This window comes from Malus sylvestris, chromosome 12, assembly GCF_916048215.2.
Source record: "Malus sylvestris chromosome 12, drMalSylv7.2, whole genome shotgun sequence".
Lineage (NCBI taxonomy): Eukaryota > Viridiplantae > Streptophyta > Magnoliopsida > Rosales > Rosaceae > Malus > Malus sylvestris.
Window position 1 is genome coordinate 20,554,265 of NC_062271.1, and position 24,009 is coordinate 20,578,273.

A 24,009-nucleotide genomic window follows, 5' to 3' on the forward strand; every position below is an offset into this window, starting at 1 on the left:
TTTGTATCAAACCGTATTTGTTATTAAGTGACAATTTCATGGAAAGGCATTCGGTATTTTTGACCAACATAATTATTTTCAATTGCTGTAGTTGGTGGTTCTGGCAAGTTCATAAACATTGTTCGGTTTGATCAAATGACTTGATTTGCATATACCTGCACGTGTTGTAAGCCATTTCAAATGAACATGAATATGGGTCAGAAGCCTAGCATCAAGCAAAAAGACAAGTAATTCAGCAAGAGTTTTGTCTAATTACCACATGACGTTGTATGAAGTTTTCATACATGCGGCATCATAAGTGATGTTCCATTAGTCAAGGCATAAAGCTTCATTATTTGGGATGAAGTTGCTCTCCTCTTAGTAAGATGACTATTAAATTGTGGGGGTTAAGACCTATGTTGAAGGAAATAAAGAGACTTTGATAGGCCAAAGCCTAAACTCCAAAGGGGATGACATTTCCTTTGTGAGGGTTCTAGATCCGTCATCCATGGCAATTTGAATGTGAAATCCCGTTCCTGGATTTCAGTGTTATAATCTACGTATTTGTATTATTGAGATCTTATATTATTTCTCGAGAATTTATTTTAATTTGTTTGAATTTAGATTTTAATTAAACTAGTTACGAATTTTAAAGTTTGGAAATTAATTATTTAAAATCCATATACCTTTGGAGGTCACAATTTATATTTTCGAATAGATCTCGAAACCACGAATGCATAGGCGAAAGCCGTTTGCGAGTCCGGATTATAACGGTATAGTTACAGACGTTTGAAGTTGTGTTACTAAACTATAGATTTTAGAAATTATTTAAACTCTCACTTTGAGGGAAAAACGAAATGAGGTATGTGCTTTTGTGGCCAATCAGAAGTAAAGGTTAGAGCACGTGCCCAATGGGAAAGGAGGGAAAAGTGGGAAGGTGAGAATGAGGGGGGCAAACGGGTCACCCCTTTAACCCACGCGACCCAACCCATTTCTCCATGTTTTCCAATGGATTTCCAGCAAATTGGACCGATCTACCATGCCCAATCATCATCTCACCACTCTCTTCCTTTTCCACAAAAAATTAGAAGAAATTTGGTTGTAATTGGGTGAAGAACCGTCGGTGGGTGCGATGAGTTCGTGTGAAGATTTCTCAAATCGTGAAGCTAACTCAGCCAATTACCACCACTAATCTACTCCCCACAACCCCAAGAACAAATCCCAATCAGTGGTGGAGGAGTCGGAGCACATATGAAGGTCGATTTGAAGCACACCCAAAACTAGGGTTCCGGCCTTTCGAGGGAAAATTTAGATGTTTACCGGCCGAATTAAACTTAGCCACACGTATGAAAATTTCTCCCCTCACTTTGTAACGATGATGTTTGGTCTTTTTGTAACGATGACGGTTGGTCTTTTTGTGGGTATTACGGCGCGACCTCCCATGAGCTACATATGTCTCATCCAAGTTAATAACCTCAATATGATGTTGGACACAAAATGACAATACTTTGTCAACCAAAAGGTCAAACCCCTCATCATTCCTCATGTAAAGTATTTGTTCTTTACATGTGTTGACTAAAGCCATTGCATTCATAATCTCTTGATCATCCTTTTGTAATGCTTGTGATAAATCATTCGTGATTCCCAATATAGATTTCATCAAAAATAGGAGAAACACAAACTTAAAAGATTGTATGTCTTTCAATAACCTATTTGCTTTGGCCACACTATCATTGGTATTATCATCAACAATCATTTCAAGCACATTGACCACGAATGAGAACATAGTAATCAAAGAACCATAATGTGAATTCCATTTTGTAGCTCCGGCACGTTTGAGACTAGTTTCTTGATTTAAGCCTCGTCCCTTCATAAGAGAATCATTTTCAAGAGCTTTCATAAGTTCTTTTTGTTGCATCTGTTTAAGTGCATCACGACGCTTACATGAAGCTCCAATATTATTTACCACATTATTAGCCAATAGGAAGAATGTGTTAACATCAACATTATCCTTTGCTACGGCAACAAGAGCTAATTGGAGTTGATGAGCAAAGCAATGAACATTGAATGCACAAGGTTAATCATTCAAAATCTTTGTCTTGAGTCCATTGAACTCACCTTTCATATTACTAGCACCATCGTAACCTTGCCCTCTTAAATTGGAGAAGCTCAACTCATTGAAATGAATGAAGGCATCAATAGACTCCTTTAATGTGTTTGAAGTGGTGTCAGGAACATGTTGAACTCTTACAAACATTTCAATGACTTTCAAATTTTTGTCCACATAACGCAAAACCACTGCCATTTGCTCCTTTATAGAAACATCACGTGCCTCATCAACCAATAGAGAAAAGAACCTAGCATTCTTCATATCACTTATGATAGTTTTAATGGTTTCAATAGAACATGAATGAACAAGATCTTTTTGAATTGAATGAGCTATTAGCTTGAGATTTCCCGGAGCTTTATCTAACACAATGGCCTTTATTTTCTCATCATGATCCACAAGGAATTGTAAGAGCTCCAAATAGTTACCTCTATTGTTTGAAGTGTCACTTTCATCATTGTTTGTACCATACTTGACCAATCCCGAAATTACTGAGCATCGATCAACGTTATACCATCAAGGACCCAAAAGAGTTTCCCTCCAACCAGGAGGCCAAGCCAATCACAATGTGACACGTGTTGACATTAGAAGCCAATCACAGCACGAAACGTGTCAACATCAGAAGCCAATCACAACACGACACGTGTCAATGTCAGAACAAAGCTAGAAACTCTTCTATAAAAAGAGATTATTCTCCCACAATATTTCCTAATGTCATTTGTACTAAATCATTCACTTGTACTCACTAAAGGAGAGCTTGAACCTATGTACTTGTGTAAACCTTTCACAATTAATGAAAACTCCTCTACTCCGTGGACGTAGCCAATCTGGGTAAACCACGTACATCTTGTGTTTGCTTCCATATCTCTATCCATTTACATACTTATCCACACTAGTGACCGGAGCAATCTAGCGAAGGTCACAAACTTAACACTTTCTATTGTACCAAAGTCCTCACTGATTTTGTGCATCAACATTTGGCGCCGTCTGTAGAAACGACACTTATTCCCATTCTCTTCAGCTTTGCCAAGCTGGTAAGCTGGTTTCCACCATTCGTACACTCAAGGTCACAAACTTAACACTTTCTATTGTACCAAAGTCCTCACTGATTTTGTGCATCAACATTTGGCGCCGTCTGTAGAAACGACACTTATTCCCATTCTCTTCAGCTTTGCCAAGCTGGTAAGCTGGTTTCCACCATTCGTACACTCTCTTTTGACCAGGCATCCCTCTCTAACATAGGGAGCGAAGGAAGCCACATCACACATAATGACACCCCTCTTGCACCTAGTGCGAAACAATGAAAGAATGAATGAAAGAGGGTTGCTCTTCAAGCTAAAATCGATGAGTTAGAAGCTCAAAACAACAAGATAGCAATGAAGAATGAGGTCCTCCAAGAGCAATATGAGAAGCTCTTTGAGACACTCCACGAAACTAGGCGTACTCAAACACGTGAGCTCGTTGCCCCTGTGGACATCAACCATCATCTGGGTGCCCCTCAACACGGAGGGTCACCTCCCTTCAACATGGGTATCCCTGATGAGGAACGAGCTAATCATCAAAACATTTATCAACATGAGACTTTTTTTAACCCAGATGCTTCGACCCGAAGCAGGAGAAATGGAGGAAGACACCTCCTTGCAGAAGGGTTGAAATGATCGAAAACCGTTTATCGTGACTGGCGAGGCTTCCTAAAGCAACGTTAAGAGAATCTCCTCCACATGTGCTCGAAGATCAATGACCCAAGGGTTTCTGAAAGACTCAGTCTCATCCCACGACCCAGGCCAGCTACCAATCTAGGGAAGGAACGACAGGTCCCAGAGGAACATGAAGGTACAGGGGACTCTGAGGTATTCCGACAGACTCGCCCTAGAAGTCAGTACGGCGAGTCTAAGGAAAAACCATATGCCCTTGCTCAAACTTTCCTACTTCCAAGAAACGATGATGACTTATGAAAGAAAATTCCAATGGTACATGACTCTACTCAGGACCTTCTTGTCCTACAGCTCCTTGAGGAAGTAAACAAGCTGAAGGCCGAACGTTAGGCCGAGATACCTGACTGGAATCAACCCAGGCATGGCCCTCTCACAAGGATGATCATTGACATCCCCTTCAAGCGAAGACAAAACAAAAGTTTGGTTTACAACTCTATATTGGAAGGGATGACCCAATTGAACACCTTAACCTCTTTGAGTTCACCATGGCATATCGGATGCACACCGACGAATAGCGATGTCTTCTCTTCCCCTCCACCCTCTCTGATGAAGCTCTAAACTGGTATTGCCGTCTTCCACCTGAGACAGTAGGCTCATTTAAGGAACTGAGGAAACTGTTTGTCTCTCAACACATCTTACAAACTGATCGCTTGCATTCTGCAGATGACTTGTACACTATTCGCCAGAAGCCGGACGAGTCACTACGAGAGTATGTCGGTCGCTTCAACCATGAATATTCTCTCTGCGCTGAGGCAGATGACAAGACCACCTTCAAGGCCTTCACGGCAAGCCTACGTGATTGTTTCTTCAAGTACATGATCAATGCCAACACTTGGAAGACTTACTCTGAGGTGATGGCACATGCTTACAACCACGCATCCGCTGAAGCAATGACATACCAAGGGAACCCCCATATGGCTAACCCTTATCAACAAGTGGGAAGTGGAAGTCAAGTTCTACCAAGTGAGGAATTCTTGGTCATTCAGACACCCATTGCATCATCTCCTGCCTCATTATGCTACTCGCTAAGTCACCAAACGTATCTGTCTCTTGGTAAGAGGAATGATTTTTACTCTCAGCAAGCCCATTATAACAAGAGGGCTAAAAGTTCATATCAAGACAACCAAGGGTGAATGTACCGTCGACTATTATGATTATGGGGCCAAGCCTCACTCTTTCAAAGTGGAGGACTAGGTATTGAAGGAAATGCTATTATAAGAAGGCATACACATTACAAATGTTTTGACTTTTAACCGCTTGAGATCTTTTGTCACACAAGCCATTCAGCAAATATTTAAAGAAAAGGGAATTCAGACAACTTCTTCTGAGTCTTTTGTTTTCCTAGCACTGGAACACTTGGTTTATGCTGACCTACCCTTATACTCTAACTCAAAGCTTCAACATGTGTACTTTGACGCAAAGTATGTGATACTAAGTGTTACAACCAACATGGTTCACATATCAAAAGTATGGATCCATTCATGCATAGCAAAACATTCATAAGCATCACTCATATCAATCAACATAAACATCATACATTCTAACATATTCATACATAAACATCATACATTCCAACACATCCATACATAAGCCAACTGTGCTTCGAAAGAGTTCAACATACTTTGTGTCATTCGACACTTGCTACAATGTGCCTCGACACCTTACCCTTATTCTCACTAACTAGGTGATGAAATGTGAAGAAGGAACTCATCTTCATGCCACTAATCAGGTGATAAAATGTACAACCCATACTTTAATATCATTTGGCAACTTACCACTCATGCCACCAACCAGGTGAAGAAGGAACTCATCTTCATGCCACCAACTAGGTGATGAAATGTACAACCCGTACTCTAATATCATTTGGCAACTTACCACTCATGCCACCAACCAGGTGAATAAGGAATTCATCTTCATGCCACCAACCAAGTGATGAAATGTGATGAAAGGTGATGAAAGAACTCACCTTCGTACCACCAACCAAGTGATGAAGCAACTCACCATTCATTCCACCTACCAGAAGACGAGTGGTACAACTTGTACATGTGAACTCCTAGCATTCACAAATAATAAAAAACCCTCAAGCTTGACAACTCAACTAGGGGAGCACTTATGCCCAACAAGAGTTATAGTCACTAACAAAGTCTTATTACAAGCCAACAACAACTCCAGTGCATGGTATACGAATATCAAGCTATTCAGCCCTCTTGCATCTGCTTCAAACATTTCTCTTATGTAACAATGCAAACACTACAACTCGTAGAAAGCTTCACACACTCTTGATCAAGATAGTGTGAAGCAAAACCAATTTATGGTGCCAATAAGAGGCTCATCAAAGGAGTTCAACCACAACTCGTACAAAAGTTTCACACACTCTTGATCAAGACAGTGTGAAGCAAAACCAATTTATGATGCCAACAAGAGCTTCATCAATGGAGGGCAACCACAATTCTCAAAAGCTTATCAAGACAGTGTGAAGCAAAACCAATTTATGGTGCCAACAAAAGCTTTATCAATGGAGGGCAACCACAATTCTCAAAAGCTTCACACATTATTGATCAAAACAGTGTGAAGAAAAACCAATTTATGGTACCAACAAGAGCTTCATCAAATGAGTTCAACCATAATTCTCAAAAGTTTCACACTCTTGATCAAGACAGTGTGAAGCAAAACCAATTTATGGTGCCAACAAAAGCTTCATCAATGAAGAGTAACTACAACTCGTAGAAAGCTTCACACACTCTTGATCAAGACTGTTTGAAGCAAATTCAATTTATATGGTTCATCCAAACCTTTGACTACTACAAGGTGTGGCTTGCATCACAATGTCTTGCTCAACAATGTGGAAGCAAAATTTGTATATGTTGTCTCTCCCACATTTTCAAATTTCTAATTTTCCAAAAAAAAAAAAAGGAAATTGGGAAATTCAACAAAGCTTCATTAATGGAAGACAACTACAAATTCTCAAAAGCTTCACACTATCTTGATCAAGATAGTGTGAAGCAAAATCAATTCATGGTACCCAACAAAAGCTTCAACTCCAAAGCTTCACATCCAACAAAAGCTTCATCAATGGAGGACAACTACAAATTCTCTAAAGCTTCACACTATCTTGATCAAGATAGTGTGAAGCAAAATCAATTCATGGTACCCAACAAAAGCTTCAACTCCAAAGCTTCACCTACAAAGCTTCAACACAAAAGCTTCACCTACAAAGCTTCAACACAAAAGCTTCATCAATGAAGGACAACTACAAATTCTCAAAAGCTTCACATTATCTTGATCAAAATAATGTGAAGCAAAATCAATTCATGGTACCCAACAAAAACTTCAACCCCAAAGCTTCACCCAGAAAAGCTTCATCCACAAAACCCACAAAAGCTTCACCCACAAAAACTTGACCCACAAAAGCTTCACCCATAAAAGCTTCACCCACAAAAGCTTGACTCATAAAGGCTTCACCTACAAAAACTTCACACATTCTTGATCAAGATAGTGTGAAGCAAAATCAATTCATGGTACCCAACAAAGCTTCAACCTCAAAGTTTCACCTATAAAGCTTTAACACCAAAGCTTCACCTACAAAACTTAAAAAAAAAATATATATATATATATATATATATATATATATGTATATATATATTCAAAAATTCAAAAATTTGGAAATTCGGAAATTCAAAAATTCGGAATTTCAAAAATTCAAAATTTCAAAAATTCAACAATCATGACCACGAAATGAAAGACCTTGTCGCAACAAAAATTTAGTACAATCAATTGATGCATTCAAGCAAGTGCGATAAGCCATACAAGCTTCTTCTGACTGTTTGACCACAACTGTTTCAATATATGTCTTTTGATTTATTAGATTACCAGCAACTTCAACAGCTTTATTATGAAAGCTACCAACCATTTCCACATGTTTTTCAAAATAGACTTTTGCATGCTTCCAATTTTGAAAGCCTATCTCAGTAAAGACGTCATTGCCTAATTGTTCAAAGTTGACTTTGAATAGATAGCAATAAAAGCAAAATGCAGCATCTTTAGATATATTATATTACAACCAATGAAATTCCTTCAACCAATTATCAACGAACCGTCGTTTTTTGTTCGAATGCAAAGTGAATGGAAAATCATGATCTTTAGCTCTAAAAGGCTCCATCAATATATATGCTCTTCGGACCTCATCTCGAATATCTGGAGGATAATCCTTCATTGGAATTCTCTTTCCGGGGTCTCTCTCAAGATTATCCAAATCAACTTTTAACTCATTTTGTTGTGGAGTGGAATTACCCCCAATTGGATTAGAACTACTTGGAATTGGAGGGGAACTGTTCGGAATAGGATTGGAACTATCCAAGTTTGGAGATGAACTATTTGGAATATGATTGTCTGAACTAATCGATGATGATTTTCGCTTGTAATATTGTTCCATACTTCTAATTCCTACACATATCAATTAATAAAAAAAATCTATATCAATTGATGAAACTAAAAAAAATATTATATGAAAAACGAGAAATCAGATTCATTTATAAATTTATAATTAGGTCTGTGCCCGTGGGATTCTAATATTATGAATGCCAAAGACAAAGAGATATGCATGCCACAAATAGACTGCCATCACTTTAAAGAAACATTAAAAGTTTTATTCATCACCAGATTCACCACCAAACATTAAAAATAAAAATACTTCTTAAACAAAATATCTAACACCACAAATAAATCAAATAATGGATGGTAAAATTATTTAAACATTGAACACCACAAATAATTTAATATCAGATAATGGATGGGAAAATTATTTAATGGACAAAGTCAAAGAGAGTACAAACCTCTTCAACCAAGAAGAAGAGGACCAGTGGCTAGCCTCCAGACCAGAGCTTGACACGGAGAAAAAAAAAAGCAGAAGGGTTACAAATTTTCACCAAAGTTGTCGTCGCCCCCCCGTCGGTGCAACGGTGAACATAAACTAGAGTGCAACTGTGCAACAGAGAGTTGATCGATGTCGTAAAGAACAGGAAGGGGGCCGAGCGGCAGACGATTAGGTACTATTGGTAAAGTAAAGGTTCTGATTGCTGTATCGTGTGAAGGAGCTAAGTGCTCTATTGTGTGAAGGTTCTCATGTGAGTGAGGTTTTAATATTTTTTAATGACTTAGCTCAAAACGACGTCGTTTTGCCAAGTCATTGTGCAACATCACTTGTGTAGCATCACTAGTGCAGCATCACATGCTGCGCATCACTTGTGCAGCATCACTAACATGGGTGGTCCTTGAAGATCCTCACAGCCATTTTTCTGAGCTTCAGGTGGTCCCGGGACCACCCTAGTCCCTTAATAAATCTGCCCCTGAACATATATATATAAGGAATTGTTATTAGCACTCCAAAAATCTCATTCTACACTCCAAACTTTCTATATTAGAAAAGAAAAATACACTTGTGAGGAGTATAGAATGAGATTTTTGGAGTGCCAATAACACTTCCCTATATATATATATAGACACACACACACACACACACACACACACACACACACACACACACACACACACACACACACTTTTGAGTACTTGAAATTGAGATAGATTATGCACAACATTAAAGATAGTCAACCTTAGTGGTATCAATTATTAAAGGTTTAGAGAGTAAGTTGATCATCGAGGGGAATGAGGCTAAAGCCAGCATAACTAATGAATCAGCTGGACGGAAACCTAACTTAGTATTATCAATGATATCTCATGAATTTGGGATTTGTTCAAGACCAAAATGAACACAATCGTATGAATTGTAATATATCAGGATTAGTGATGTGTGTTGCTTATTGTGTTGATTTATTGTTGCGGTGAACAGTTCAAGATCTTCCACATCCACTGCTCACCAAGTAAATCAGATAAGTATTCGCTAGGGTAGGTTCAAATCCAAAAGACATATGTGCCGATGCATCTCCTTGTCCGCCTGTACTTTCAAATTCTTCCTAATTTTTCATTCATGTGAGGGATTGTTGGAATTTATATATTATAATATTTAATTCAATATTTGAATGAAAAATGCTTTAACCGTTTGTATCAAACCGTATTTGTTATTAAGTGGGTTCCATCTTATACAAAGTGGCGCCACATTGAGTATGGACCTTTTGAAATGGTGCCATCTAAAGGATGTATGTATGCATCTCTTCGTCAATCAATGTCTTTAGAGTACAGAATATATAAAGGCATTAAGGAATAAAAAAAATTAAGTTTATTTTTACTCTTGAGAAATAGGATTTTCTCACTTTGTTTATCTTATTTTTCATTTATCAAATTTCGAGTCGTGTCTTTAGAGTACAGAATATATAAAGTTCGCCAAAGTCAAAATATTGAAGTGCTTTAACTTCGGATTATAGATTGTTGAATCCTAAGTGGCGGACGTCTACCGAACTACATGCACAAGAGTATGTGCGAAATTTTGTCTTTAGGACATTGCATTTATGCAAGCCTCATCTCCAAGTTTGTCTATTTTTCCTACCTTTTTTCTCTAGTTGTTTTTATTAATCTCATACATAATTGATGTTGTGAATTTCTTTACAATTATTAGGGTTCTTTAGATATAAACCCTTGTAACTCTTATTTCCTATATAAAAATCCACCCAATTATAAACATTCAAATAAAACCCAAATTTAAAAGTGATTGCCCATGTAGGAAAGTAATTGACCTATTAATACAAAATATTTACAACTTGTACCACAACATTCAAAATAAATCAATAAATATTATTACTCACCTTAATTACAATGAACAAATAATTTATTGCATATTATTACCCCTAACACACACACACACACACATATATATATATATATATACACACACATATATACGTTCAAATGTATATAGTACTACCACAAGCTCAATATATATATATATATATATATATATATATGTATATGTATATATGTATGTACGTATGTATGCACATTACTACATATATGATCAAACATATTATACTAATTAATCTACCTATATATAAATTTATGATGAGCAAGTAACATATATTTTGTAGGTATATTATTTTGTATGTATCATCATATATATTGGGCACATTTTATTATTATATGTACAAAATAATAGGTAAAATAGTATTGAATAAAATAATAATATTTCTTATGTAGTTACATTATTTTACATACATTGGGTTTGCTTCATTATGTAGGTAAATTATTTTGCATGTATTTTACATACAGTGGGGAAATTATTTTGCTTTTTTTAAGCAATCTAACATTTTAAAATTCGAATAGTAGGTGCACTGAATCAAATTACATTTTTTTGTAGGTACATTATTTTGCATGCATTGGGTTTGCTTTATTATGTAGGTAAATTATTTTGCATGTATTTTACATACAGTGGGGAAATTATTTTGCTTTTTTTAAGCAATCTAACATTTTAAAATTCGAATAGTAGGTGCACTAAATCAAATAACATTTTTTGTAGGTAAATTATTTTGCATGAATTTTTACGTATACCAGGCATTTTTTTATTTTTTTATTTATGTTATATATATGTGTGTGAAATAATTTACCTACATTTATATGTAAAATATAATTTGTTCACTTAACTAAGCATGTATTATTACATATATTAGGCATGTTTTGTTGTTATTATATATTAGGCAATAAATTTATTATTTATTATTTTCGTAAAATCATTAATTCTCCCTTACAATCTATATGGAACTAATTGTGTACATCAAACATTCAAATAGGGGTGTTTTGGGCATTGAAATTTTTTAAATGTGTAAAGTCAAATATAATTAATGAATTTGCTGATATGGAATCTAGTTAATGGGTTTTATTTGAGTAAAAAACTTATGACGGGTTTTATGTGGAAAAAATTAAATTTCAAGGGCTAAAGTCATATTTTCAGTAATTATTATTATTGAATTTCTTGTATTATTTTCATATTTTCTAATATTGCTTCAACACTTGTTACAGTTAGACCAAGTATTTTCGTGTCACGCCCTTCAGTTATGGGTGCAGAGCAACATAAAATGTTGTGGTTGCTCCCTGTGGAAGTGAGACGTACCATTTAGAAAATGCAGCATGCAAAATATACAGTCAGTTAATTACTGCCTTTTAACCGTTTAACTCCTCTGTTAAAGAAAACAATAATTCATTAATTAATTACCTGAGGTACATTCTTCCACATCCAAAAGGCGAAGAACTTCAAAGTTCCTACGTGAAAGTTCTAGGATGGTACTAGTTTAACCTAGAGAGAGGTGAATAGGTTCCAATTTCAAAATCCAATTCAATTTTCAATTTAATTTTCAGTTTTCAAATTAATTTCACATTCACAACACATATAAACTATCCTACACATATGCAATTATAAAGATAAATAAAATGTGCACACAGGATGTAGGATTTAACGAGGCAAAACCCACCATTGGGAAAATCCTCGGGCTACCAAGCCAAGAAGCACTAAGAAAGAAAGAATACATAAAGACTTACAAAACTTATCAACTAGACACTCATACCAGTTGGCAGGTTTGTCTCCGCGCTTTGCTACTCGATCTTTCTTCAGTCTTTAAGTTAAAGTGGCACGACACTAACGCGATCGTCAATCACCTTTTCCTCGAACTTTGCAAGATACTAACTCGATCATGCAGAATGTTTATATAATGAAGTGTTTGTTTGAAAAACAATCAATTACGAAAATCACAAGGCACATTCTCATAATTGACATTCAATTTAAAACCCAAATGAAATCAGCATGAAAACAATATTTTCTCTTTTAAAAACCCATGCTGTTGAAACCACAAGACAGTAGCAATAATCAAAAAGATTTTTCCTTATTCAAAACACCAAGACGCTGCCTCTCAAACTTTTATCAAGGAAAACAGGTTATATGCATATGCGGCTTCCATCAAAACAGTTCCTGACCTCCCTTATAAATACATAAATATGCGGCTCTTTTATTCAAGCCCCCTGACCTCTCATATATATAAACCAAATCACGACACCCATTTCCAAATGATACGGACGACACTATCTGATAAAGATAGCAATTCATGTAGTTAGATGACTCTCACCAAACACGCAATCATATAAGTTTGAAAACATGATTTAATAATTAATATAGATGGGATAAGTCATCCTAAAAACATAAAACACACAAGGAGCAAAAGTCCTATCCCAAATACAATAACATGTGATATAGATGTAGTTGGATGCATGCGTGCAAACATACCTGAGTGGATGTCTCTGAAACGCTTGCCAATTTTGTGATAAAGAGCCAAGAGACAAACTTAGACTAAAATAATTACAACGGAAAATATGTACTAGTCTAAGATTACAGATTCAGACATTTTGTTTAGGAATAGCCAATTCTACCCTAACACTACGTTAAAAAAGATCGATGATGGAAATTAAATAAAGGCATAATTCATTTTGCATGGGAATTTCAAATCTATGAGGTTTTCTCAAATATATATAATTCTGCACTCTATACATGAAAATATAAAGAGAAAAAATACATTTCAGAGAAGTGCCAAGAACGTCATGATATATATACATAGAACCCTACATACATAATGTATGTGTGTGTGTATACACACACACACATATCACTAGTACAAAAAACAGTTTGCGCGACGCAAGATATACACACACACACACATATCACTAGTACAAAAAACAGTTTGCACGACGCAAGCCTTTCATCACGCAAGGTTAAAAAACGTCGCCAAAAATTAGCCCAACGAAACCTTCGTCAAGCACCAACCATCGCGCCAAGGCAGTGAAACCAGGGTTTGCGTGACGTAGGTTATATGTTGCGCAAAATGTCTTTACGCGACATAGGTTACTTCTTCGTCGCGCAAACTCAAAATAAGCGCCAATTTTTAACAATTGGACCGTTACAATTTTAAGAACTTGTGCGACGCAGGTATACAATCTGACGTTTGCGCAATGATCTCATTGTGGCGTCACGTAAGAAATTTTTTTTAAAAAAAAAAAATTATTATAAAATTTACTAAAAATGTGAATTTACTCCTTTTAAATTCAAATTTTTTTTTTACATAAAACCCACAATAATATATTTTTCTAACAAAAACCTGATCCGTACTACAATAATAAATTTAAAGCTATTTAATTAATATACATAACATTCAATTTTTTAAGTATTATACATACAAAATAAATAAATTTAAAGCTACTTAATAAATATATATACCATTGAACTTGATAGGATACGCATTCTACGAAATTAGTTTCAACGATCCAACCGTCAAACATGTTTGTATATATTTCAAGATCGCATACGCCAAAAATTGCAAAAAACAAACATTTAGAGATCATGTAATGGGACAAAGCTTTTCGACGATTATAAACAAATAATCACGATTTAACGGTTATTTTAACTCCGATTTTGATGATTTTTTTTACAGCTACACTCCTTGACCCTATATGAATACAATGGATGAATTTGATCTTCAATTTAAAATATTTACACTAGTAGATACCACAAAATCTTATGTTATACTTAATGAAAGTATAAATAAACTCTAGGTGTTAGTGAATCTATTGTTTTGATGAGATACGCATTCTACGAAACTAGTTTCAACGATCCAACAATCAAACATGTTTGTATATACTTCGAGATCGCATATGTCAAAAATCGCAAAAAACAAACATTCAGAGATCAAGTAACGGGACAAAACTTTTCGACGGTTATAAACGAATAATCACGATTTAACGGTTATTTTAATTCCGATTTTGATGATTTTCTACAACCACACTCCTTGACCCTATATGAATACAATGAATAAATTCGATCTTCAATTTAAAATATTTACACTAATGGATACCACAAAATCTTATGTTATACTTAATGAAAATATAAATAAACTCCAAGTGTTAGTGAATCTATTGTTTTGATGGAATACACATTCTACGAAACTAGTTTTAATGATCCAACAATTAAACATGTTTGTATATACTTCGAGATCACATACGCCAAAAATCACAAAAAACAAACATTCAAAGATTAAGTAACGGGACAAAACTTTTTTACGGTTATAAACGAAATATCACGATTTAACGGTTATTTTAACTCCGTTTTTGATGATTTTTTACAGCTACACTCCTTGACCCTATATGAATACAATGAATGAACTCGATATTCAATTTAAAATATTTACACTAGTGATCTTATGTTATACTTAATGAAAGTACAAATAGACTCTTTAGTGTTAGTGAATTATTGTTTTGATGGGATACACATTCTACGAAACAAATTTCAACGATCCAACTGTCAAACTTGTTTATATATGCTTCAAGATTGCATATGCCAAAAATCGCAAAAAACAAACATTCAGAGATCAAGTAACGAGACAAAACTTTTTTATGGTTATAAACGAAAAATCACGATTTAATGGTTATTTTAACTCCGATTTTGATGAGTTTTTTACAGCTACACTCCTTGATTCTATATGAATACAATGAACTAACTCGATAGTCAATATAAAATATTTACACTAGTGGATATGTTATACTTAATGAAAGTACAAATAAACTCTTAAGTGTTAGTGAATCTATTATTTTGATGGGATACTCATTCTACGAAACTACTTTCAACGATCCAACCGTCAAACTTATTTGTATATGCTTCGAGATCGCATACACCAAAAATCGCAAAAAACAAACATTCATAGATCAAGTAATGGGACAAAACTTTTCAACGGTTATAAACAAAAAATCACGATTTAACGGTTGTTTTAACTCCGATTTTGATGATTTTTTACAGTTACACTCTTGATCCTATATGAATACAATGAACTAATTCGATTGTCAATTTCAGATATTTACACTAGTAGATACCACAAAATCTTATGTTATACTTAATGAAAGTATAAATAAACTCTAAGTGTTTGTGAATTTGTCATTTTGATGGGGTACGCATTATACGAAACTAATTTCAATGATCTAACTATCAAACTTGTTTGTATATGCTTCAAGATCGCATATGCAAAAAATTGCAAAAAACAAACATTCAAAGATCAAGTAACGGGACAAAACTTTTCAACGGTTATAAACGAAAAATCACGATTTAACGGTTATTTTACCTTCGATTTTGATGATTTTTACAGCTACATTCCTTTATCCAATATGAATACAATGAACTAATTCGATCGTCAATTAAAATATTTATACTAGCCACTTTGCTCACTTGATATATTTTATAATTAAATACTTTTTTACTTTTTTCTTGGTTTATTAATTATTGTTTAGAATTTAATTACAATATTTATTAAAAATTAAATAAAAAATATTTTTGCCAAAAAAAAAGGTTTGCTAGACAAAAAAGTAACCTGTGTCGCGCAAAACGGCGCTAATAACATGTTGCCACATTCTCCTCCCATTTATGTGCTTCACGAGCAGCCCCAAAGCCTGAAGCTTTACTTTGGTGACGTGACTGCAATAGATAAAGATGCAAAAGATGGAGAGACTGGGAAGAAACTATTTGAACAAAAATCTCAAGTTTTAATCGATATCAACCAAAGTATGAAGATAACACGTTGTTTGGACCTTAACCTTTCTCGGCCGAAGCCGAAAGGAAAATAATTCGGGCCAAGGGGTAATGTGTTAGTCCAAAACATTTGTTTGTACCATACTTAGGACCTCCATATTTAGATCTCGTATAAATACTTGAGGGACTCAAATGTAATTATGTAATAAATAAAGGGGCAAATATGTAATAAGTGAGGAGCCCTTATTCTATAAAAGGACTCATCAATCTCCTCATTAAAGGGGGCCAAGATTGAGGGCAAGGCTTAGGCCACATAAAATGGGCTAGAGAGAAAATAGGCTAGAGAGCACACTGCCTCTAGCCTTCTTGTATATTCACCATTCAGAGTGAAACAATATCAACATCAGTGTGGACGTAGCCCAAACATTGGGGTGAACCACGATACATCTTGTGTTCTTTACTTTCTTGCAAATTCACGGTCGGATTTACGTTGTTCCAAGACCCCTCTAGTTTTATGCATCAACATTTGGCGCCGTCTGTGGGAATCGATACAAAAAACTATGTCAGTTCTCTTTCATTTTTTCATCTCCACCGTGAATCTGCAAAATCTGCAAAAACCCAACAACCTAAAGCTTTCCCAGAAAAACCCAAGAAACCAGTCCCATCTCTCTCTCCTCTCTCTTTCTACAGATCACCTTCTCTTTTTGCTCTCCCTCTCCCTCTCTTCCGTCTGCGATTTTCGATTTCTTCAAAGCTCTAAAACAACGAAGAAACTCTCTATTTCTCCATCTCTCTTCCGTCTGCAATTTTTGGTTTCTTCAAAACTCAAAAGCAATAAAGAAACTACCAATAAGGGTTTCGTATTTGAAGCTCCAATTTTGTATACGGGATTATATGAGTGTTTTGTATAGCATTCTATGGATTCATTGTGTTGCGATTCAATGGCGAAGCAGAGGTTCAGTATAGGCTATGCTTTGGCGCCCAAGAAGCAGCAAAGCTTCATCCAAGAGTCGTTGGTCGACCTAGCCAGATCGCGGGGCATCGATCTCGTTCCAATCGACACTGAGCGCTCGCTGGCAGATCAGGGGTCGTTCGACTGTGTGTTACACAAGCTCTATAGAGACGATTGGAAGTGGGAGCTGGCGAAGTTCAGGGTCAAGAACCCTGACGGGGTTATAATCGACGCGTCAGAGGCGATCGAGCGCCTGCACAATTGGATTTCCATGTTGCAAGTAGTTTCGGAGCTGAGAATCGAGATCGGACGGCGCAGGTGACGGAACAGACGGTGGATTTAGAGGACCGTCGACTCTTTCAGAAAATTCTGAAGAGAAAGCAGGGTTGAAGTTTCGAATCACATCGAGGATTGCAGGGTCAAGATTCTTAATCTTATTGAGCATATCGGGGTCGAGTGTCTGAATCCAATCAAGGATTTCACGCTCAAGATCGGATTGGATTGCACAGGTGACGGAACAAACATCGTCGAATTTAGGGGAACTTCGACACGTTCAGAAATTTTCGATTTCCGTCCAGATTTGAAGTACTTATAAATTACTACCAGCACTGACAATGACACCGGTATGGCAATACGCGCCGCTAAAAAAACATAGTTTTTATGTTGATGATGACGGTAGATGCGGAACGAGAGCCCGACCCGGCTCTGATATCTCCTCGCTCTAATCTTTCCCGCACTGTCCTCCTCTTCCCCTGTTTTCCGAATGCCAGCGACGGCGAGATAGAGGATGCGAGTATCCTGATTCATCTTCCTCACATGATCTCTGAAGTGGAGACTACTCAAAACCGCTCGCATCTTCCTCACCTTCAGCATGACCTACTCGGTGGACGAGATAATCAGTTCCTAGCTCATCCTGCAGATTTCAAAGAGCTACAGTGCTTCATATGCGCAAACCTAGATGGCTAATCATAATTATAACTACAATAACATGGAGATTAAGCTAAAAAAAGGGGGGGGAAAGCATTTATGGGTCGTCTTCCATTTAGGGGATCCAGTTGAAAGAAGCTTTCCCATCCATTGTTCTCACTTTCTTCGGATTCCCTTCTACTCATTCCTCTCAGCGTAGAGACAGACTGTAAAGAAGATATTAATTGGGTGCACATGCATGACACCAACGCAGAGACAGAGGTGCGGTGGAAAAGGGAAAGGCAAAAGCAAGGAATAAAGGGAGGAAAATAATGAAAAATGAAAACATGTCTGGAGATGGAGAAAAGTCGAGGAAGTGGAAAGCATGGCACACTCATACCACTGTCATTGATGAATATTTATTAAGTTGTCTTTTGCAAACTGGAGCAATTATTGTATAGTTATACTGATGTGTAAAGACCAAAAAAAAAAAAGGTACGTCCAGTACTCCAAAATTACTCGGCAGCCTGCTGCTATTATCACCCACTAGGTGATCAAAAGTACGTCCAGTACTCCAAAATTATTCGGCAGTCTGCCGCTATTATCACCAACCAGGTGATTAAAAGTACGTCCAGTACTCCAAAATTATTCGGCAGCCTGCCGCTATTATCACCAACTAGGTGACCAAAAGTACGTCCAGTACTCCAAAAATTATACATGAGCATCACTCCTGTCAATCATACATAAACATTCATGAGCATCACTCATATCGATCATACATAAACATTCATGAGCGTCACTTATGTTAACATTCATGTCAACATCCATAAGCATCACTCATGTCAATTAACATAAACATTCATGAGCATCACTCATGTCAATCAGCTTCAAAAGCTTCATTTACAAAAGTTGCAGTTTCAAAGCTTCACCTACAAAGCTTCGGTGCATGGTATACAAAGACCGCCTTCGAACAACTGCTACTTCGGCCCATACATGGATTGAATTTGAAGTCTCCAGCCAACAGACTCTATTGACTGAAGACTTGGGGGACTACACTATGTATCATATATTGGGCTTCCGCAACTGGGCCTTATGAAAAATATTTGGGGGACTTAGCCCATTATTTATGTACTGAGGAGCGAACCCTTATTCTATAAAAGGAACTCCTTCACTTTCATTAGAGAACACCCATTATTTATTTATTGAGGAACGAGCCCTTATTCTATAAAATGGACTCCCTCACTTTCATTAAAGAGCACCCATTATTTATGTATTAAGGAACGAGCCCTTATTCTATAAAAGGGACTCCCTCACTTTCATTAGAGAGCACCCATCACTTATGTATTGAGGAGCCAACCCTTATTCTATAAAAAGGACTCCCTCACCATCATTAGAGAGCATCACCGCCTGCTGAGCAACCGCCTCGCCGCGAGTATCACTCTTAGCCCATCACTTATGTATTGAGGAGCGAGCCCTTATTCTATAAAAGGGACTCCCTCACCTTCATTAGAGAGCATCACCGCCTGCTGAGCAAACCACCTCGCCGCAAGCACCACTTCTAACCCATCACTTATGTATTGAGGAGCGAGCCCTTATTCTACAAAAGGGACTCTCTCACCATCATTAGAGAGCATCGCCGCCTGCTAAGCAATTGCCTCGCCGTGAGCACCAACTCTAGCCCATCATTTATGTATTGAGGTGCGAGCCCTTATTCTATAAAAGGAACTCCCTCACCTTTAACGCCACAAGCCGAGCCAACTAAGGCAACACAAGCCACAAGCCGAGCAGCCTCGCAACATGTGCTACTTCTAGTTAAGCATCATTTCACATTGAGCACCGCCTCATATCGAGTATTCAGTTTTAGACGACATCTAGTTACTTCGGCCCACACATGGACTGAATTTCAAGTCTCCAGCCAAAAGACTCTCTTAACTGAAAACTTGGGGGACTACTGTTTGTACCATACTTAAGACCTCCATATTTAGATCTCGTATAAATACTCGGGGGACTCAAATGTAATTATGTAATAAATGAAGGGGTAAATATGTAATAAGTGAGGAGCCCTTATTCTATAAAAGAACTCTTCACTCTCCTCATTAAGGGGGGCCAAGATTGAGGGCAAGGCTTAGGCCACAGAAAATGGGCTAGAGAGAAAACAGGCTAGATAGCACACTGCCTCTAACCTTCTTGTATATTCACCATTCAGAGTGAAACAATATCAACATCAATGTGGATGTAGCCCAAACATTGGGCTGAACCACGATATATCTTGTGTTATTTACTTTCTTGCAGATTCACGGTCAGATTTACGTTGTTCCAAGACCCCTCCGGTTTTGTGCATCAACAACATTAAAAGTCCAAAGCCAATTTGTGAAATTTCTACAAAGGCTTGGTGGCCCAATTTGAGTAAGTCCATACCAATTCTCAAGGACAAAAAAATTCAATCAAGATCTAAGCTATGTTTGAGTGAGGGTTTCCAAATTCTAAGAGATTGAGCTTAAGTTAGCAAGAAATGTGATTTTCCAAATTCTAAAAGATTGAGCTTAAGTTAGCAAGAAATGTCATTTTTAAATTCCCTCAACATATATTTGTTCATTATCATGAAGTGTTTTTCTAATATCTCATTTTTAATGATTTGTAGTGTATTTATTCTTCACTAGCCTAAATTCCTTCCCTTACCCAAACATAGCCTAGTTCTTCTCAGCAAGAAAGTTGCCGGGATAAAAAAGTTTCCTTCTAAAAATCTATATGTTAGAGTAGCATTAGATTAAGTTTGGTAACCAAACCGAGCACCCCAAACCAATGACTGAGAACTATAGGGAATGGCAAAAATGACACCAACTCTGACAATGACCATGTTAGTTATCAATTTTTCTATCAGTTCAGGCATTAAGGCGATAAGCTCTGACAATTTTGACGACATATTTATGGTGGATAGGGCAAATCGATAGGAGGTGGTGGGGTTTCAAAGTTGTAGTGGCATGCTAAGCAGGTCTAAGGTGGTGGTTCCAGAGACATAAATTGACACATTTAATATGAGAATGACACGTGGGCCATATGCTCAATATGACGGGTTTACCCTTGACGTCTTGAGTAGACCATAAAATTACCCTAAAGGAATAAAACCAGTCTGCCTAAGGTAATTGAGCTTTATGCCACGAAGGGACATAGGCTCTACGGGCTACGTATAATATGTGGTCATTAGGTTATTATCGGTCCAATGGTGGCAAGGCACTGATTCTCCAAATCTCCCCTTAGTTGTCTAGTGCACTTGTGCTCTCACCAACATAGATCTTCAACATAGATCTCCCAGTTGCATGCTAGGGTTTCTTCCCTATAAATAGCCAAGTCAATTAGAGAAAACTGTAATCGCCACTCTCTACTTAGAACTCTCTCAATTATCTTTTCTCTTTTTTCTGACTTAGGCATCAAAGACCCTTTGAAGGATATTCTCTCATATTTTTCAGGGTGTTCGTCAATTAGGCTAATGGTGTTTGTTCTCTTATAGGTGAAACTTTGTCAAATCAACTGTATACAAAAATTGAGTTATAGTTAACTCATGCCTAGAGATCTGAGCAAAGAAAGTAAATTCTAAAATCTTTCTTAAGTGTTCTTCGTTCGTTGATCTACTTCACATCGAACAACCATGGTGGATACATGAAGAATCGCAAGCAAAACTAAAAACGACCAGTCCTCGCAATCTGGATTGCCATGGAGTTTCTGAGGCCTCATAATGTGAAGCTTTCAACTACGCGTACTTCTCGAATATGCTAATTTCAAAAAACTAAAATAATTTCAAGAAAATCAGCTTGAGATCAAAGAGCTCTCTCAAATTCAAGAAATTCAACATTTATTTATACGCATTTGGAGAACACTGAGCAGACACACATCTCATTGTGCATAACATCTCTTTAACCAATACCAGGATTGGAAATTTGAAGCCTAAGGATATGTAGATTAGATGAAATTTTATCTTCCTTTCTGATTTGCATGGCAAACTATCGATGTGTGAAATCTAGTTTTATTGTTTGGCTTCCCTTGTCAAATGTTGTAAATTGTACCACACATGCTTTAGTTAGTTTTAAGGTTATAATTGCTTCTCTGGCATCATGCTGCTGGAAATATCACTTCGATAGCTCAAATTCTCTTGTTAAAGGTTTGTTCATATATATGAATTTCATGCCATTATTTCCAGTTCATTATGTCTAGTCAAATCTTCTAGCTGCTGTCACACAAGCTGGGCACACACTTTAAGACAATCCACATGGGCCTTTACAGGTTTTTTCCCGATAGTGCTTTTCAGCCCTAGCTCTTTTCTGATTGCTTTTGCACATGACACGTGACATTTCCATCCCCTCTCTTTGTTTGAAACAAAGCATACTATAAAAGCTTCATCTAGGGTTTCATTATCGCTTGGCTAGGAGATTGATATTTTTTTAGAATGATTGTTTACAGCTGGGAGTTGCTCATTTGTTCTTACTTGAAAATCCTAGCCATAATATTACATTTGTGCACTAAATACCCATATCATTGCATATTAGAGCTGCATTGTCTTTGTGATTTTGATCCTTGTTTTAGGTCAAGCTTTTTTAGTTTCAAATCTTTGAGCTGACCTTTTGTTGGATTTGCGTCAGTTTCATCCTTCAAGTGTTTGATTGGTGAAACTAACTAAACGTTGGATCCATATTTGCATCAACTTTATCGTAACATCATTTGTATAAGTTGATTAGATTTCGATGCCACAAAGTGAAGAGCTCAAGAGGAGCTGCCACTTCATGAAGACCGAATGAGTCCATCTCGTGAAATGCAAGGTTGCACAACGGTACAAGCTGCTCCGTAGATAGGGATCTAGGAATTGAGCTAGTGTGGTTACTTTGTAAGAATCTTGATTTCACTAGTGGATTAGACTCTGTGGAGAGTTCTTGGTTTTTTAACCTAGAGGTGGGGTTTTCCAGCCAAAAACATCCTGTGCAATTTACTGTTTTTCTAGTTTAGTTATCTTTCCCTTTGCTAGTGATATATGTTCATCATTATTTGAAAATAAATAAGTCCATGCAACTGTGATTGTCAGGGTTAAAATGTGCACTAAAATTGATCTTAGTTAACCAGGAACATTTTAGTAAACTGGGCTTAAATTTGACTATTTTCGCTGTGAGTAAACTAACATGTCACACCCCAATCCCAACATACGTCCTAGATCAACACACAACGTCACCAAATACTCGTATATGAATAAAGCACCACTCAAGGTCCAAATTGCGTAGTAATTTCCATATACTTTATGGCTGGATCTAACCTCCTCGTTAGACTGCCTACGTACCCTCAACAGGGATCAAGCCATTCGTAGTTCGTCATTCACTACAATTGACATATATCACAGTCCGTTTAAGCCAAAAGACGTAACATTCCTCAATCAAGCATTTATTAGAACCTGACAAGCAAGAAATTCCTAGACTCAGGACTGCATAACAAACCCCCATGAAAATCACGATTTCTCTTCCATCCAACATATAAATCATTATGTTTCAACATAAAATCGCAATTCATAGCATGTAACATATAAAAGAATCAACAAAGCATAATAGCATTCTCTAGTCGCATTGATCACTAATATAATCGTATTAATAACAATCATATTCAACATAATTCCACAAACACCTTAAACAACCCATTCCATGAATCAAGGAGACACGATATTAACATTTAATTACGTTAATCAGTCAACCATATCACATATCAGTGCACGAAATTTAATAAAGGAATTCTACATAATTCCCTGCTTGGATTCCAAGTAATAACAATAATTCTAATTTACATTCAAATGTCTATTGTGGTTAATTCTCATTCACTC

At 36.7% G+C, this 24,009-nt stretch overlaps 1 protein-coding gene and 1 pseudogene across 1 annotated transcript; one reads left to right on the plus strand and one right to left on the minus strand.

The window, feature by feature from the left end:
* The window catches only part of LOC126591921 (uncharacterized), a 99,910-nt pseudogene that overhangs the window by 30,750 nt on the left and 45,151 nt on the right, over positions 1 to 24,009 (plus strand).
* LOC126592236 (uncharacterized) lies at positions 1,205 to 8,233 on the minus strand. The gene is made up of 3 exons (XM_050257958.1): positions 7,982 to 8,233; positions 2,098 to 2,557; positions 1,205 to 2,010 (listed from the first exon to the last, which is right to left on the minus strand). The coding sequence occupies exons 1-3, from the start codon at positions 8,231 to 8,233 to the stop codon at positions 1,205 to 1,207; spliced, it is 1,518 nt and encodes a 505-aa protein (XP_050113915.1).